The sequence below is a fragment of the Homalodisca vitripennis genome, chromosome X (assembly GCF_021130785.1).
Source record: "Homalodisca vitripennis isolate AUS2020 chromosome X, UT_GWSS_2.1, whole genome shotgun sequence".
In the NCBI taxonomy this organism is placed as follows: domain Eukaryota; kingdom Metazoa; phylum Arthropoda; class Insecta; order Hemiptera; family Cicadellidae; genus Homalodisca; species Homalodisca vitripennis.
Genome location: NC_060215.1, coordinates 145504299 through 145522898, shown reverse-complemented (window position 1 = coordinate 145522898; position 18600 = coordinate 145504299). Strand labels below are relative to the sequence as shown.

At 33.6% G+C, this 18600-nt stretch overlaps 2 protein-coding genes across 3 annotated transcripts in view; one reads left to right on the top strand and one right to left on the bottom strand.

Moving 5' to 3' along the window:
* LOC124369973 (cell division cycle protein 16 homolog) overlaps positions 1 to 8778 on the bottom strand; it is a 40182-nt gene extending 31404 nt beyond the window's left edge. The window contains exons 1-3 of the mRNA XM_046828209.1: positions 8624 to 8778; positions 3825 to 3977; positions 864 to 1058 (exon numbers count right to left, since the gene is read on the bottom strand). Of these exons, the coding sequence (XP_046684165.1) occupies positions 864 to 1058; positions 3825 to 3977; positions 8624 to 8689 (414 nt within the window). The 5' untranslated portion in view covers positions 8690 to 8778. The remainder of the gene's footprint in view (positions 1 to 863; positions 1059 to 3824; positions 3978 to 8623) is intronic.
* A 3132-nt stretch (positions 8779 to 11910) lies between these two features.
* Positions 11911 to 18600, top strand: part of LOC124369972 (methyl-CpG-binding domain protein 5-like) — a 163288-nt gene continuing 156598 nt past the window's right edge. For both annotated transcript variants that reach the window (XM_046828207.1, XM_046828208.1), the window contains exon 1: positions 11911 to 12446. The gene's annotated coding sequence lies outside the window, so the exon portion shown is untranslated. The remainder of the gene's footprint in view (positions 12447 to 18600) is intronic.

Genomic DNA, 18600 nt, shown 5'->3' with positions numbered 1-18600 from the left:
CCGCGGCGTAGCAGTAGTGGCGTCCTTCCGAGCTCACGCTGCTTGCAAGTTGCTTGTTAGTCGCGTGCACGCTGCGGCTCCGCTCGAGTGTGCACTACCTAACTAACAACTCACTACTGCTAAACCGCCGGCGGTCATACGCAGCTTGCCCGCGGCGTGCACGCTACTTGCAAATACGCAAGTGTGCATCGAGCCTTATTGTTTCCACAAGCTGCATTATACCGGGTGTCCCACAAAGAGGTTTAAACGTTTGATTTTATATTACTTGCCCATTTATGCACCGAAAATTTTCAAAATGTTTCACACAATTCATTAAATAGGTTTTAAAAATATTCTGTGAAAATTTCAGCTCTCTAGCAATTGTTGAAACAAAATGGTGGCATGTTGAAAAACTATACTTTAAAAACAGTATTTTTGGTGTTGTAAAATTATTCATTGTCATATTCTCGAGAAATAAGGCATTTCAATTAGAAAATTAGAACATAGCCTATTAAAAAACCTACAATTACAGTCCACAATTATTCAAACTGTAATCCATCTACAGCGACACACTGATAATAGCGCTTAACAAATGGATCATAGGCCCACACACAACACTTCACTTTCTCCATTTCTCGAAATTCAATATCATTAAAACTGTAATGGAAGAGGTTAGGTTATGTTTTTATATCAGAAGCAATATTCTTCAATCAAACAGCTGTTTTCAACAAGGAGCGCTATTAAACAGCTGTTCTTTTAAAACTGCAACGCAGTAATCAAATCAGGTCATTCAAGAAAGGAATTTTTATAGGAAACAAAATGGTAAAATTTTCAATATGCCACCATTTTGTTTCAAGTCTATGCAAATAAAAACTTGAACTTACAGTTTTGGGTGTAAAGCCCTCCAGTATTTTGTCACTCCCGATTGGTGGAATGACGAAGTTTGTAGCCACGACGACTGTTGTCGACCTGTTGGTGCCCAACACCTCCTCATCATTGGACAGAATGAGTAATGCATCGTTGTACTGCTTTGCTTCTAGCAAACACAGACCTGCTAACCACTGACAAAGAGGTTGGGTCTAAAAAACACAAAAAAGGATAAAAACCACAGTGTAACAGTCATTATATCTATAAAATAATATATATTACATATACAGACAGTTCAATGTTATTTTAAGTCTATACCCTTACTATTCTCAACTGAATATGTCAATAAAGAATTTGTCTATTATCTATATTTATACATTTCAAACTTAACTTGTGCAGGTCATATAGCAATTGCGAATATCAACATTCACACCATACAACCAGTTACAATTAACAAATTGTTTGTGTATGAGATACAGAAGGTCCAAATTTGTTGTTTTTTTTTTAGCTACCATTGGAATCTTGCAAACCATAAATTTGACAGCAAACTTGAAACAGGGAATTTTCTATTGTTTTTGAAGAAGTTTAAAAATAGCCTATGTAGTAGAAATTGTTGTAAATGTGCATAATATTCCAATACGATTCTCAATGATACTCGTTTATTACTGATAAAGATAAAAAATTTGTAAGACAAATTGATGTACAACTAAATGTTTAGAACAATGTAATCATCCAGTTCGTCCAACCTTTCAAAAAGAAACAATAAATTAAATCTAGAAATCAAAAACAGTTTTAGAATAGTGATAAAAGAATTTCTTAATATTAACAAAAATAGTTTAATTCATCAGTAATTTAAACAAAAATCATCTACTTCATAAGATGGATGATCAAAGAGAAAAAGCCTATTTTTCTTTTGAATATATATTATAAGGCAGTGATCTTAAACTATATTTGGTTACAATATTGTTTACACCCCTTGAATTATATTGGTGGATGTTCAGATACATTAATTTGTATGACGTAGCCATATAAAGCAACAGTCTACACACAACCAAAGAAAAGAACCGTCGTAATATGAAGTCCTTCAAAATTTTGTTTAGATGAATCTTATAACCAATACCAGAGATATAACATTCTGTATTTTTATCAATAAAATGAAGTTGTTTAAAAATTATGTGTATCTGTTAAAAGTAGGCTGAAGGTTATTTATAATGGCTAACTATATAAAATAAGTAAATAATTAAATATAATCCATTGCCCATTTGAGAAAACCATTCACAGATAAAATAAATCAATATTGAAAGAACTTATTACATATATTATTGTACCTGAATCAGAATCAGAATCAGAATCAGAATCAGTCTTTATTGTTACGTCAACGTTTATACATAGCACTGCTATAGAAACAGGTAACATTGTCATAAATTAATGTAATAATGATACATACACATATACATTCATACATATGCACATCACAATTCACATATACATATAAACTTAATAAAAATACATATAAGAGGTCAAGACAGCGTAACAAATTTAATGTAATCTATGTTAAAACACAATTTTAAAATTCAGGATCCATCAAATACTCATCAACACTATAATAGTTTTTTTCCAACAAAAAAATCTGTTAGTTTGCTTTTAAATGTTTTTGAATTGATTAAATGTTTATATTTTTGAGGTAACTTATTGTATAGTTTTTTTGCCGTGTATATTGGAGTTTTTTCTACCAGACGCAGTCGATGTATGGGATATTGAAAATTAGCTTTAAATCTTGTATTGTAATTATGATCAAAGTTATCACTTGATAAGCTTTCAAAATTTGATTGTACTGTTAGTAGGGTTTTCAGAATGTATAAATTTGGAAGTGATAAGATTTTTAATTCTTTAAACAGAGGTTTGCAAGAAGTTCTAAATGATGAAAAGGTCATTAATCTCATAATTTTTTTTTTGGATCTTAAAAACTTTATCAAAGTCAGAAGATGATCCCCAAAATTCAATACCATATTGAATTATTGAAAAAAAGAAAGAGTAGTAAATTATTATTCTAGTTTCCAAATTAATTGAATTTCGTAACACTAGCATTTGATAACATGCCGAGTTTAATCTTCTAATAATATGAAGATGATTATTAGAACCTACTACCTACTACCAGATTATTGGAACCTACTACCAGTTCCAGTTTTTGTCAGTAATGTTAGAACACAAACCATTTCTAACCTTAAAACTTGCAGTCTGGCAACAGTAAAATTATTGTTCACCATACAAATTATAATGTATGGTGTTACTCAAGTCCTTTGTAACTGATGAGTACAAAATGATACAGGGGGTTGACTGGACAAGACAATACCCACATCACTGTGGCCCTAAGAATCTATTGTGACCTAACCCTATAATCTGACAGCTTAGGCCTCTTCACGCTTTTGACCCTAGATTACTAATCCGTAGTAAATTTGATGATGCACCATTTAAAAAAATGTTAAACTGGGAAACCATGCTCCCAAGCCATTCCCCAATCCACAGTACCTTCCTGGCTTCGTCTCTAGACCTCAGTACTAGACTAAGAGCCATGTAATTCAGTCAATAATTTCTGTTTTAGATAGCGTTTTGCATATTTTACAAAGGCTGTGTTTTTACATTACACTTGTGTTTTTAACTTATGTTTACTAATAAACTAGTGTTTTATTCTAAATTCAATAAACTTGTTTATTTTTCCCCAAAACATCAAGTTTTGCAAAAAATAAACACCTGACACAGAAATATTGTTTTATTAATGAAGAATTACTTAGGATAAGCCAAAAAGTATACACTTATAATAGAGACAAATTAATAAATATTTAGACATTCTTTAAATGGCTAAAATTTGCTTATTTAATAAGCAAATACATTTTATTAAATAAAAAATTAAAAGGTGTTGGCAAAATGACGATCACTTGCTGGCTACCTAATCCACCCAGAACAAGTATTACACTTACCTTATCAAGACCTTTGTTCCTGATTAGTATGGCCGCTCTGTGATACTGTCGTGACCTATACATACATTGGGCGACCCAATACCAATCTCGTGGATCCCCTCCACTCATGTTGGCTACTTTGTCCGCCCAGAACAACGCAGACTCATAGTTGTTCTGAAACAACAAACTCAAATTTAAAACCAATGATTTGAGGTACTAAGCACTTTTATAGAATTGAATTGAAAACCAGTTAAATAAAATCACAAGTTATTATTTCTTATTATTGTAACTGACACAAATCTGATTCAATGACAAAATGATACATATTTCTTGGTAAGTACCACGTATTAAAAATGCTGCGTTTACAATTTTTTTTTAATATAAAAAATCTCATAAAACAATATTGAATTATAGGTCCAGAGCTAGAGAGAATAACGCCCTTGGAATCAACTAGCACCCTTTTCCTGACAAATATTGTTTTTTTACAATAACTTGCCAAAATAGGCAAATATGTTACTAATATTGTAAGTTATTTGTACCACAGGACATTATAAGAAAATCAGATAATACATGTTCATACAGTACTTTAGCCATTTATTGAAAAATAGTATCACTCAAAACCAAAAGATTACAAAGTCAAAACTTACATTTAAAAAGTATACAATGAAAGATTTTATCTGGCCACTAACATTGCAAATTAATTTATAATGTCAGATAAGTCTCTGCTGATCAATTAGTCTTTATCATAACACAATATTAAAGAATTTAATTTTGCTGCCTGAAAGAGTTGATCTTTTCACATTATTTAAACTAGTCAAGACACAACACTCCTTTCCGTGGAACAGTTGGTGAGTGGTAAAGAAAAATCCTAATTGATCATATATTTCATTGTCAAACTCATTTCTTTCTAAATGTCTATGTTCATCCATGTTATTGGAAAATTGTGTAGCCTATTGCAACAATTCGGACAGAGGTTGTCCAATATTCTCACTACTATGCCCTCATCATTGATTTTACTATGATTGTTGGACAAAGACCAATTACCGTTAGTTGTACCCTATGTTTGACACTCCAAGATGGTAAGCCAAAGAAATGTCTTTTCAAAATCTTCTCCCTGGAATAGGCCATAACTCAAGATGGTTTAGAATAGTCCGCTTTAAGTTCAATCTCAGAATTAGGCTTAGATATTAAGCTATGCAACGAGCAAAGCAATGATAACACAACAAATGTGTCCGAAGCTCATTCAGACCTATAGGCAAGAATTAAACAACGCTGCCCTTTAGCTGAGTTTGTCCCTTGTGTAGCACATTCAGTCAATCTAGTTGGCTCTGGTGCTGCTGAGTTCTGCACTAAAACTTGTGTTTTTTAGAATTGTCGAAGCCGTTTTCATCTTTTTTCTAATTCAACATAGATGGGGCGAATTGAAGGCATGATTACAGAAAAATAAAACTTCTGTAGTGAAATACCAATCGGACACAAGATGGTCATAGAAAGCTGATGCTGTAAGGGCTCTGATCAAAAGTTAAAAGGAGATTTAAAAGAAACGCTCAAGGAAATTTCTGAATACCCCACTTGGAAGCCTTTTGCCCTTGGAAGTGTAAATTTCATGACTAGTTTGGAAACTTCGAAATAGACTTTCTTACCTATTTAGGGCATGGTATTTTGGATAGATTCAATAATGTCATCAATAAATTCATTTATAAGATGAAATCCTTACATTTGTACGTTTAGTTACGTCATTGTAAATTTGTTCAGGTCACAAAATATCGGCTTGAACACTTTTAGGAACAGGCTTAGCAACAGAAGACAAAGTAACATTCCACGTTGCAAGTTAATTTACGTTACAGATAAAAGCTAATACATCTCCACCTTTGACTAGGAAACAATCTACTAATATGAAATTTCGGTAAATATTGCATTCACTGACTATCATCCGATTTTATTGTCCCAAAATTATTTTTTATTAGCCTTTTGGACAGCTTAAAAATGTAATTTTACCAAAAACTTTTTTTATATGGTATTGCCTCCTTAACAGTAGATTACAAAAGAAAGTTACGTACTTTATATATGTTTCCAGTTCTTTTTTCTACAACCGCTTTCGGGGTTAAAACCCTATTGCCAGACTATAAAACTAAAACTTCAAATATCATTGTTGACATTCTAAAAATATAGTATGACACACATACATAATGAGGAAATAAATAAATGTAAAAATATTTAAAACAATAACTATAAATATTATTAAACTACACTAGTGTTGTTTAGACCCAAAAGGTAGTGGAAATATAAAAATACTGAACCAGCATAATATGCCGATGGTTGGTCCACAAAAGAAAAGTACACGACATGGGCTGGGTCATAATTCTGATTCTACTTTGCCAATGATATAACAACAGCTGGTCTTAAAAGGGTTAAATTAATGGAAGTTATGGTTGTTGGTTTAGATTACTCATTACTATTGTAGAAAATAACATTTAAGTTTTTGCTGTTTATTCACACCGGCTCTCTAAAGTTGCTTTTTCAGCTTGCCATGATGGCTGGGAGCATTTGTGATCGGACCCTCAAGATAGTAACAAATTCAAGCTCAGATCACATGAGCGCTCATAAATGTCCACTTTAACTTTTTAAATTTATAATACATCCATATGTAAGGCCTAATAATAACAAATAGTAGATATGGACTGAGTAGTATCCAATAATTATATTGTACAGTGAAAATTTGTAATAAACAGTTTACAATTTCATTAGTCTATCAGAATAAATATTACATTACAGAGAGTTAATTAAATATTTGTATACTATGTGTAAATAGACCCTCACATATAAATTTAGTCTCGGTTTACTAGCAACTTAGTATCGCCATTTCAGCAATAGTACATCCAATCTCTGGATGTATTGAGATTGGATCGGCTGGTAACATGTTACCACAGTAACAGGTTACTGAAGCGTAATACCTCACTACATTATTTTGTAATATGTTAATGACAAGTAACAATATGTCCTATTTCTAGGGGCCATTACTTGATTACTACTATACACGATTTAACTTTTTTTTATTGATTTGGAACAATAATGTGGAACTGAATTACATTATAGCCTTTTAAGATTGTACTATAGTGAAGCTATATTTTTATATCCTATTCAACCTTCAGCTCTTGAGCAGTGAACACCTCACCAGCAGGAACCCCAAGATGTCGGACTTCTTCAAGAAAATGAGACGAGCCTTTGGAGATGCTGACAGGGAAGAGGCCCAGTTCTCCAACTGTCGAATCGGCGCTGAAGACGATTGTCGCAGGACTGAGGACCAACCAGGAGCTAGCTAGTCACGCTGACCAAGGACTGTGAGCGTGAGATTCCGGACAAGAGGCAAGCAAGTGATATCAACAATTTCAGAGGCCTGCTCCATGCCAGGGTCTCTATCACACCCTACAAGAAGTCCGCCGACCCACTGCAATGATACAGGTGTCAAGGATTTGACTACAGCTCCGGGAACTGTGGTAGGCCATGGAAGTGTGTCCGCTGTGATGAAAACCATCTGCAAATGGACTGCCCGAAAAGGCCATCGGACAAGGGTCACTGCTGCAACTGTGGCGGTGACCAGAATGGCAGCTACAGAGGCTGCAAAAAAAGAGGCCCAACCCCGAGATTACAGCATAGTGATCCACAACACTGCCGGTAAAGAGACAACCCGGAACGTTACCCCAATGGATGCCATCCTGGAAGACGAAGACTCCGCTCCAGAGAAGAGAGCCGAGAAACCCTGCAAGCTGACTGCCTTCCTCACCAGGACTTAAATAGGATCAATCGCTCAAATCGAAGCAGAAGTTGGAGTTGCCAACTGCCCCAACTACCTTACTAATAACAGAGGAAACATCGGCTGCTAATGCACAAGCAAAGGTAGCCACCCCAGCCTAGAGAAGCGTCCCAAGCCATCCTTGGCTGAGATCACTGCGTAATTAAACGCTCTCACCCGGCTCTTCTCTGAAGTAGTCATCATCTGCGGCTCACCCAGCAGCTGCTTGACAGACACAGGGACCCAGAGAATCCAGTTGACGGGAGAGACATTATAAGGAGGAGGGGTCACAAGGCCATCCCAAAGATTTTTATATGTGAAAGTGATAGCCTATATACGCATTCTAGATTATAAAAATATACAACTTTATTTATACTAAGTTTGAAAAGCGTAGTAATTACAATTTCTTTACTGGGTAACCATGTCTGACAGCATTTAAATCATTCTAATAGGTAGTTGATTTGATTGTATTTGTGGTCGCTTATCATACTGTAGCCTCGAGGGATGTTTTCATTCGTCGCCATCAGTGTGGGCTACGAACGTCTCCGTTGATGGCCAGAGGCATTACTGTCAACCCGTTCAACTTCAAGTTTTTTGAGAATTTTTCATATTTCGGGCTTACCAAAATTTATTTTTCAAAACCTATTTTTATACATTAAAATTTTAAGCATTTAGTTCTTCAGAAAATACCAAATATTGTTGAATGGCTAAAGTAAACTTTTACCAGAATAAGTTCATAGGCCTAATATCAAAATGATGATCTGTCACTCAGCCCTATGATTTCATTTTTACCACCTTTCTTATCCCCATCTTGTAACTGTATATTTCCATAATGTAATACTACAACACCCAACAACTTCTAGAACAAGTCTAGGTATGTTAAATAACTATTTAATTTACTTAAATGCCATAATCAATCAGCAATAGTAAAATAATGGGCTTATTTCATAGGTATTATTTCTAACCGCCATAGGTTGTAAACCTATCTTGATAAAGAACAACGATCATTTAACCAAGTAAAACTTACTGCATCCAGATACATTCGTACTTTCTGTCGATAAGTCTCAATATTGATTGAGACTTGTTCTGCCATTTCATAATCTAATATAGGAACTGTTATTAAAATTATCTCAAATTTATGTTGCCGGTACAATATATCTTCCCTCCTTGCTTCCCTCAGTAACAGTATTCACATGTCTACTTCTTTTACTTTTCCACAAAAAAATTCACATTTCAAATCCATTAAAACGGAAAGCGCGTTATTCCTGGGTAGAGTACCTGGAAAATATTCAGGAGCAAAATGTCTTGTCCATCACTGTATAATGTATAATATGAAGTATATACTTTATTAAACAATCTTCTGATATAGCTTGTTTTTCGCAAACTATTTTATGTTTTACAATACGATTATATATTGGGATTAAATATTCTCAAAAACTCCCTCACATTTAATTTGCAGTAATATAAAAAAACCCCTACAATATAGAAAATCTTCTTAGTGTTCAAATAGTTAATGATACTCGCGATGTTAACACAAATTAGCTAGTTATCACTGAGTACAAAACTAATACTATATTTGTTCGTTCTAAAAAGGCATGTTTATTGCTTCGCCTAAATACATTAATTAATTTTAATTCAACTATTATACTTTTTATAAAAATAAGAATTCCTAGCTTTAAAATGCAAACAAAATAGAAGAAAACTATGTATAAAACAGTTTAAACATGTTTAAACAAGGAAATGAAGTAGTATGAATATTTTTGCGTGTAAATACCACAACTGTAATTTTTATATGATCGCATTATACAAACTTTGTGTTTGATTTAGCCCCTTAAAACATGAGTACCCTTAAGTTGTAGCCCTCTATAATACTGAAACCATACTTACAGTAACAACTGAATATGTTTTGTTAATATATGAGTAACGTTTACTAGTTAAACATTAATAAGGTGTTGCATATAATGTAAAGTTTTTCAATTTTTACAGTAAATAAATTAACTATAAGGGACTTTTTGCATTTATAATCTTAATACATACATTACTATTATCTTATTTGTGCACTTTCGTCGCTGACCAGTTATCCCGGATTTCTTCATATTCCTTGTTACTGGCAAAAAGAACAGATAATTAACTAATTACTATTTATAAAATAAAATATTATACATCATGCACTACATTTACATTACATCTCCTCAATGGTCCTTGAAAATACTCCTCGACGTATTTGCGGATCTCAAATTGAAGCGCATTATAAAACATAAGGCCACTGTTTTATTAACGTTTCTGCGTTCTAGTCAGCCTATACTTTTAAAACATTCTGGCCATCTGCTCCTTTCGTACTGTATGGTGACCCGTTGCTATCACATAAACTAGGGTGTCACAAACGAACCGACTAAAATTCGGTATTTTCAAGCATGAGAAGATAGGTTTGCTGTGGTCCAGTCTGCCCGCTGATCGCCTGCTTTCTTTTCAACAAGCAGATTTTTTAGCTCCTGCAGCGTATCCCCATACCACAAGTATATACTTAATATGACTATGAAATAAAACATAGTAGGCTGTCTTAAGGTACTCCTCCCCCACTGACGTTTTGAATGTCTTAAGAAGGAAAGGGGCTCTTGATAGCTTGTGGCATACACTGGTCACATATTCCTCCTATGTTAACTTTGAGTCTACCCAGAATTCCAATAACTTTACAGCAGAACACTCTCGCAGGTCAAGCATGTCTTGACCTGCCTATATAGTATGCAGATCAGATTCTCTGTATTTTTCTTCGTTTAGTTGTAGGCCATTCACCTTAAACCAGTTTTTGGCCTGATGAATCAGCAGAAAATTATGAGGTTAAGTTCCCTACCTCTCGTCAAGACCATAGTGTCGTCAGCAAATAGAAGCGAGTGACCATCGAGATTCAGATCATTTACGAGTACCAAGAAGAACAGAGGGACCTTGAACTCAAAAGTAAAAACATGAATAACTAGGCCATATAATACTGAGGGAAAGCATTCAGGAAAACACTCAAATTAGCTGTATTTGAGGCCTCCTTGGAAACCAAGTTCATTTCGATTTGAACGGCCTGATCTATTTTAAAACAAACACTTTGGCACAAACGGATTGTAAATTGAATCTTACATTATTTTCGATTTTACATGTGCGGTTACAAAGTAATTTTCTGGCTATATTCTTGCACTGATTTATTAAATTATAACAGTTTCAAGGTAACGAGAACTACTAGTTCCTTGAATTTTTGAGCAGTTGGTTACGAACAAAGTTTTTATAAATCTTGGTCTCCTTTTTAGAGCCTCTAACACTTTTACGGATCTGCAACCTTGAAGACACTGAATTGTAGCCTGGTCACACCACACCTTGAGTTAGTGTGATGTGGTCTCCTCATCAGTTGTTCCTGAGAGATAGTGTTGAGGAAGTTCAGAAAAGTTTTCTAAGATTCGTTGGAGTGCTCCTTGGATTTGGGTACTTGTATGTCCCTGTGCAAACAATTTAGTCACTACTTAGCCTACCTTCTCTAGAGTCTTGACGTTTAATCCAGGGTATCTTTTTGTACAAAGTCATTAACAGTATTATCGATTGTCCAGCTCTCATGCAAAGAAACTTCAAAATTTAATCCGCTACACGATATAAGACTATTTGTAGAAACATCGGTGACAACTTCCTGTGCAGCCAACAGTCCCATGATAAGGATCCAAAGACAAGGATGCTTGCTACCAGAACACATAGACTTCTTTCAGAAGCGCTCTACGTAATGTGCAGTACGGTACTACACATATTCAGAAGATGTCCTTGTTTGTCTATACACTCTTGGAAAACACACACACATACCAATAAATACTATCACTGTTTCCAAGTTCTCTTTGTTTAATTGATAGCCTTTTATCACAGTGTAAGCTACATACTTTATGTTAACTCATAGTTGTTGGTTTTGTTGTTATTCTTGTATTACACGTCACTGCTACTTTGCATCATTGTTGTTTTTAATTAAATTATTCTTCTATTTATCCATTTATTGCATTTTGTTTGATACCTTTATATAAGCTGGTTACTTTTAAATTTGATTTAAGTTTATGTGATTTTAAGCACTGTACTTTGCACCAGTATTGTAATGATTGATCTGTTGGAAATAAATGAAAATGAACAAGTTTTATGATGAATTTGCTGCTTCATATCTACGTCCTCTTTGGAAGGTAATATACTCTTTGGATGATAACAATTCTCTAGGTAGTGGCGCTTAGTGGGAAGTTTCAGAACTACTTGGACCTCCATTTTGAGCAGTAAACATTGCGCAACTAAAAATTCCATCTCCAATCAAATCCAACAAGCACTAGTTCTGAATAACTGAACGCGTCCATTTTCACGCCTTGTATTTTTGTGTTGTTTTTGTGAAGTGCATCATGGATCTTAGTTGCCGAGACGTCCGCAAATGGTGCAAAGGATTCTGGGATCGAGGAACCATATTTTTCCATTATAAGTAATGTGAAAAATATTGTTAAAGAAAACTGTTAGTTTGCGCGTCTTGCATGTAAATATTTGTGCGCAGTTAGGTTCTTCGTTAAGTATAAGTTACGTATTTTCGTGACATATATGGCTGTTTTGTGTTGGCTTTCCGAAAGCGCTGGTTTTAGTGAAAACATTGGTGTGATTTTCGCCAGGTGTTAAGACGGCTGCTGTGTTGACATCCAACCTAGCAAAAGCTCATTGAAATTTTTATTCTGTTATGTGGCGGTAATGTTGAACTCATATAATTGAGTTGTAGTTGTCGTTATTGAAGTTTTTACTTGAAGTGTACTTTCTGTTTGTGTGATGTTAAGAAATAACGTAGAAGGATCCTTTACGTCATGCAGGTGAGACGATTATCCTTCACAACTTAAGTTGGTCAATGTTATTTTATCACCAAAGTTACGTCTTGCCAACCATCTCATTGAATTGAATGATACAAAATGTTGAATTAGTAGATTTGAGCTGTAGAATAATTGGAAAGTGTGATAAGCACAAGAAATGGTTGACAGATGGTAAATTTGGGAGTTTTAAGTTAATTGACAAATAAAAATAAATATCACTTTTACTTGATTTAGCTATGTAACTTAGGTTTAATATTAATGGAATGTAATTTTAAATGTTCCTGGAGGCAGCTAGCAGCTTCTGTCAACCTAAATAACTGAAATCATTGTAACAAAAATTATTTAGTGTAACTAATAAGAATTTAAGTCTTACATATTATTTTAAAATCAAACTAATTGGTTTTAATTGATGAAGTTTTGAAGATTTTGCAAGTTACTTGTACTTTTTCAATAAGACTCATCTATGTCTTGCCAATACTTTCACAGATGTCTAACCTAATCCATCTATGATGGGTATGTTGCCTAATATTTTGTTTATTTACAATATTAATTGTTTTGGCTGTATTAACATCTATTAGGCGTATAACAATTTATAAATTAAATTAATTGTTGCAATTATCAAACTATCAGTCCCAGGAACATACAAAATTTCATTTAAATTGTTGCTATTATTATTACAAATTTAAGATTAAAGTGGGTTTGTTCATAAATTCATCTACAGTTTAAAATATTCCTGTCACAAAAAACCATTTCTATCTAACTTATTTGTTTCTTCTTATAGTCTGAACATTTTAAACACCATTTTAAAAATTATAAGAAAGAATGACCTAACTTATGTATTTTTAACATAAGTAAACCATATTTGTTCGTTATTGGAGGTAATAATGAAGAATTAAGCCTATAGCAACTATTCATTAATTATTATATTGGAAATTAATAAAGTAACTTATGATAGAAAAATGCTTGATGTATTATTACTGTTAGTGCTAGTAATGGAATTCTTATGAAAATTCAAGAAAAACCACGTAGGTGTAGTACTTGCTAGTCATGAAATTAGATAACATATTGCCACACTATATAGAAATATAGCAACCTGAAAGAAAATATAATTGTAACGGCCATGTCTGATGCGAGATATCATTGGATGACCAAAATGAGTACTCTCCTGTTACATTTGTTATCAAAGATAATGAAGTATTATACTAAACAGTACTACACTACTGGTCCAGTGTAATTATTAAATCTTGGAGTAATGCCCATTTTCCTTCCCACAATCTTTATATGGTCAAGGTCTCGTACAGAAAATTATCGGCCAATATCACGGAGGAAAAAAATTGAAATTATTGCACTTAAAAGATTATTACTTTGTTAAATCAATTGAAAACAACAAGCATACATTTTACCACTTTGGGAGAGGGTTTACTGTCATACAACAATAAGCGGGCAATAGACTCGATTTTCCTGAAATTTTCCTCCAAACTAACATTTTACAAAATTTATCAAGAAGCCATCTTATAGTAGTCACATAAGAGTCAGCAGTTTACTGGTATCTTTACAGTTTATCAAAATTTAAAATTTAATTTTTTAACCTTCTTACAGAAAATAATCTAGTTATGGAAACATTAATTTTACACGTTATAATAATGTTATCACCTGTACTTCTCTAATGTAACTTTGCAAAAATTGTTTTGTTGTTAGGTATATATGTAAAGTAATTGAATAAAATCAGTGATATTTTACTTGTATATTGTTTTGTTGTATTATCTCCCACACCGAAATTAGTCGGCAAGCCCATTATCCATTTTCTATATAGAATCAGAACAAGTATAAAATTAAATTATTATATAAATTAAATATAATTAATTTTTTTTAGAAAATAAATGTCTAAATATATTGGTAGCCCTATCATAGGTGGTGAAGTGGATTAGGTGACAATTTTGATATTTTTTCCTGAAACTTAAGAAAGCACATTTATTTGGTGTGCAGTTTTTACATAGGTTAAGGGCATACAATTTTATAGCTTACAGTATTTTTTCATTTTATCTGAAAAAACTGTAAGCTAAAAGTGAATTTAAAAATAAATATCGATCTATGAAATAAATTCATATCTGCTCTTAATCCTTTTTATTTTTTATTGTACCGGTAACATAAAATTCGAACTGGGTAGGCACGTTTTACACCAAGTAGTATTAGAGCAAGTAGGTACATGTATCTCACTTACCATGCTCTTATTTCTATCATCACTACCATTGTCTGTCATTGTTGTGGTTTGTACATAGTTTTATGTTGGTTATTAAAGATAGAATTGTTTAATAGTAAGAATAGTAGGTTTAGCAATAGTAAGTGTAACAATTTTTAATTTTTTATAACACCAAAAAGGCTGCAATCGTATAATCAGTTTAGCGTTATATTGTTTAAATTATAAATGTATAAATCATCGTACAAAAATATCTGTAGTAATATGACATTATTAAATATTAGTTCAGGCTTTCTTCCTAGTTATGTGACGATTAAACTTACTACAAATAATCTGTAGCAAGTTTTAATCAGTGCTATATCAAGTTTAGTAACTTATTCAGTGTACTGTATTCTCAAAGGAGGGAATTGCAGACAATTCAAGTTCAATGAATATGCTACTTTTAGATTGATGACAGAAGGTTGTCACTGTAGTTAACTAGTATATTCTCAATGGCACCATGAGGTTAGGTCACGCTCTATGTTAGTGTAGCTGGCAAGTTCTCGATACTGTTATCAGGCTGTTAAAACAGAAAATAGCTAGGAAAGCTTGTGTATTCGCACAGCCACCATGATGTAATTGAGGCGGTTTGCTAGTGTGTATCCTCTGTGCCTTTTCAAATAGGGAGTTTTCTGGTGTCCACAAACTCACTGTATAGCAGATGAGGCAATTTGTCATATAGATGAGGCTTACTTTTAATGTTGTCACTAGCCTGTGAAATAGAGTGTTTGTTATTGATGAAGTTTATGTGTTTAAAAGTTCACCACGTGAGGCAGATCACCAGCTGAGCTGAAAAGTAGTATATCTTCTAATGAGGTTGAAGAAGCTGGGTGATGTGGTGAATAAGAGAAGTTAATAGTCCGAGTAAATAGTAGTGACATTTTATTGAGTCATAGTCATTAACCGTCTGCTACCATTAGCTATTCACTATTCAGGCCATGATGTAGTTCTTCCAATACTATCACTTTACTTTGCTGATAGTAATTACTATACTTTCAGTTATGCCTACCTATGTGCACTGTTCACGTGATTGGACAAGCATGGCTGCTGACTGGTCACTTAGTATCGCCCATTACTGTCCTATAATTACGACCGAGCTGACAATTGGAGACATATTCATTGACTAAAGGTTATACCAATTAAGTCCTCTTAGGTTTTCAAAACTCAATTTAAAGGCCTGTATCCGCTTCATTGCGTACAATCTCTGCATTTTTGTTGTACTTGTCAAAGCTACCTCTAGTTTCTCTTCACTATGGTGTTATTTGTGTGTATAAACATAACACTAGCCAGTTAATCTCTATATCTGCCCTTAAAGAGCAAATATTGTTTAGTAGATGATAGACGGTTTTGTTAACAACCGTTTGTGTAATCAACTTGATATTGGAGATGTTAAGACACATTAACATTAGTTAAGTCTGATGTTCACCAGACTCCACAATTACAAAGTAGTTATTATAGGTAGACAGTAATGGAGTTTAGAATTCAAATCGTGTGATAAATATGATAACACTACAAATATTTGAAGCAAGCACTGCACTATAGTAGCACTTCGCTTTTATTCTCTGGAAGTACAATAGTTATTCATAATGACACCGTAAAGCAGGTAACAAATTATTTTTATTCGTTTTCCATCAGTTTATTCTTAATGCTGTCAAGTGACTTGTGGAGAGGTGTGGCAAGGAGACTGATACTTCTCATGGAGAGGCCTATGGTAATGGCCTATATGGCTTGTTTTAGGCCTACATGTATTTCTGAAACTTCATTATCCTTAGGAATCAGTTCATAATGATTACGAAGGTCAAATTCATACAAAAACCTTATAGATTCGGTGTTCAAATGGGAGGATGTTTGCTCAATAAAATCAATGGTAGGTCACAATCTTTCACCTATTCACTAGCCCAATTCGGAACACAGCATTTCCCGTTAGGTCCCATATTATGAGGAAACCTGGTATTTGTTTTAGGCTAGTTTTAAGAACTAATGTTGTTGCCAACGTGTTGTGACATATAGCGGAATCGTTTTAGCTGCTCCAGTAGTGTTGCTTTACTAAACCTGGCTATGAATGTGGTGATCTCTGGCGATACGCGGTTATCTACTTTACATACTTACGCATAAAAGTGAGCTCTCCTACTTCCAATAAGTCATTAGTCATTGATTCATCCTTCAATAATATACACACTCTACTTTAGATTTCATCATGAAAATGTCATAAATAGAACAATGACAATTTATACATAGAATATAATTACAGGAACTTATCGCAGTTATACTAATCAAGCGATAAAATTAATTTTCCTTTAACGAAGAGTTAAATAACCTAATACCTAGGTAGGCATGGTAATGCTTAGTCTTAAAGAGTGTATCTAGATAAATCGTTTGATACTGTGTCTAGTATTAAGGCAATGCAGCTCTGTTTCATGCAAAATTAAATACATTCCTCGTCATATTAACAAGTACATAAAATACCTACAAGTTAAAATGGCTTTTTTTTTAAAAAAAAAAGAGTCTTGAAGTGAGCTAGATGAAGATGAGAATCAGTTTTTTTATCCATGCACTTGTGTGACTATCCTCAATTCATGCATACGGCAACAGATTAAATTTTTGCTTTGTAAAACTTTTTCAAAGATGGATTAGACACTATAATGAAACTTAATTAACTTTCTTTAAATGTTATACAAATTAAATTAAAATTTCATAAAATACTATGAAACACATCAGCAACTTTTATAACAGTCACAATCCTGTCACACGTGTCCATAATCACGTCCATATATTTACGCTTCCAAATGATCGCAAACGAACAGAACATCCAGGAAAGTGCCATATCAGTTATATGTGAAAACCTATTTATGCACTTCTGTATGAATTAAAGAATCATAATGTGAAAACCACATGGTATCCATACAATGACCTTTGTGTGCAAGTGATCTTTATTATATCCAAAATAAATAAGAATGCCGGAATGTTAAAGGCTGGTTGGTTGATCGTCTGGGCAGAATTGAGTTCAGTTTACAAGTCAGAGATCCTACAATGGATTGAATCTGAGCCACTCCCTCACTTGTCCCTTCATTATTTTGACATTTGCTGGCTATCTGCTGAAGATATTGGCAGTAAGGTTGAGGAACTTGTCTCTTATATGGTGGTGTTCATCCCTGTTTTCAAAACTTGAGACCTGGTATTTTATAAATAGTTAGTATGCCAAGTTCTCAAGAAGTAACTCCTAGTAATCACACAGGCTGCCCTCTTCTGAAGTTGAATACATTCAGATGGATATGAAACTGTATAAGTCATCACTAGACAAGATTTAGTCATCACCAGTCTGTCGTCACCACATTGACCAGTCTGCGCAGCAAGAATACCACTTGTGGCTGATTAGTACAGACAGCCTATACATATATGTATCATAAAAATCTTGGATGAAGAATGAAATTGCATATAATAGATCATTTTCAAATAAGATTTAGCCATCGAAACGACCAGCCTCTACATCAACGTATCATGAATGCCTAGGATGAAGAATGTAACCCAGTAGTATCGCACTAACCAATAACAGTAAAAATGTTTAGACAGATTAGTATAAACAACCTGTACATCCGTGTATCATGAATGTCTTGGATGAAGAATGAAATTGCATATAATAGATCATTGTCAGACAAGATTTAGCCATCGAAACGACCAGCCTCTACATCCACATATCATGAATGTCTTGGATGAAGAATGAAATTGCATATAATAAGTCATTGTCAGACAAGATTTAGTCATCGAAACGGCCAGTCTCTACAGCGAGAATGTTTGTCTAGACAGAATAGTATAGACAGCCTCTACATCCATGTATCATGAATGTCTTGGATGAAGAATGAAATTACATAATAGATCATTGTCATACAAGATTTAGTCATCAAAATAACCAGTATCTACAGT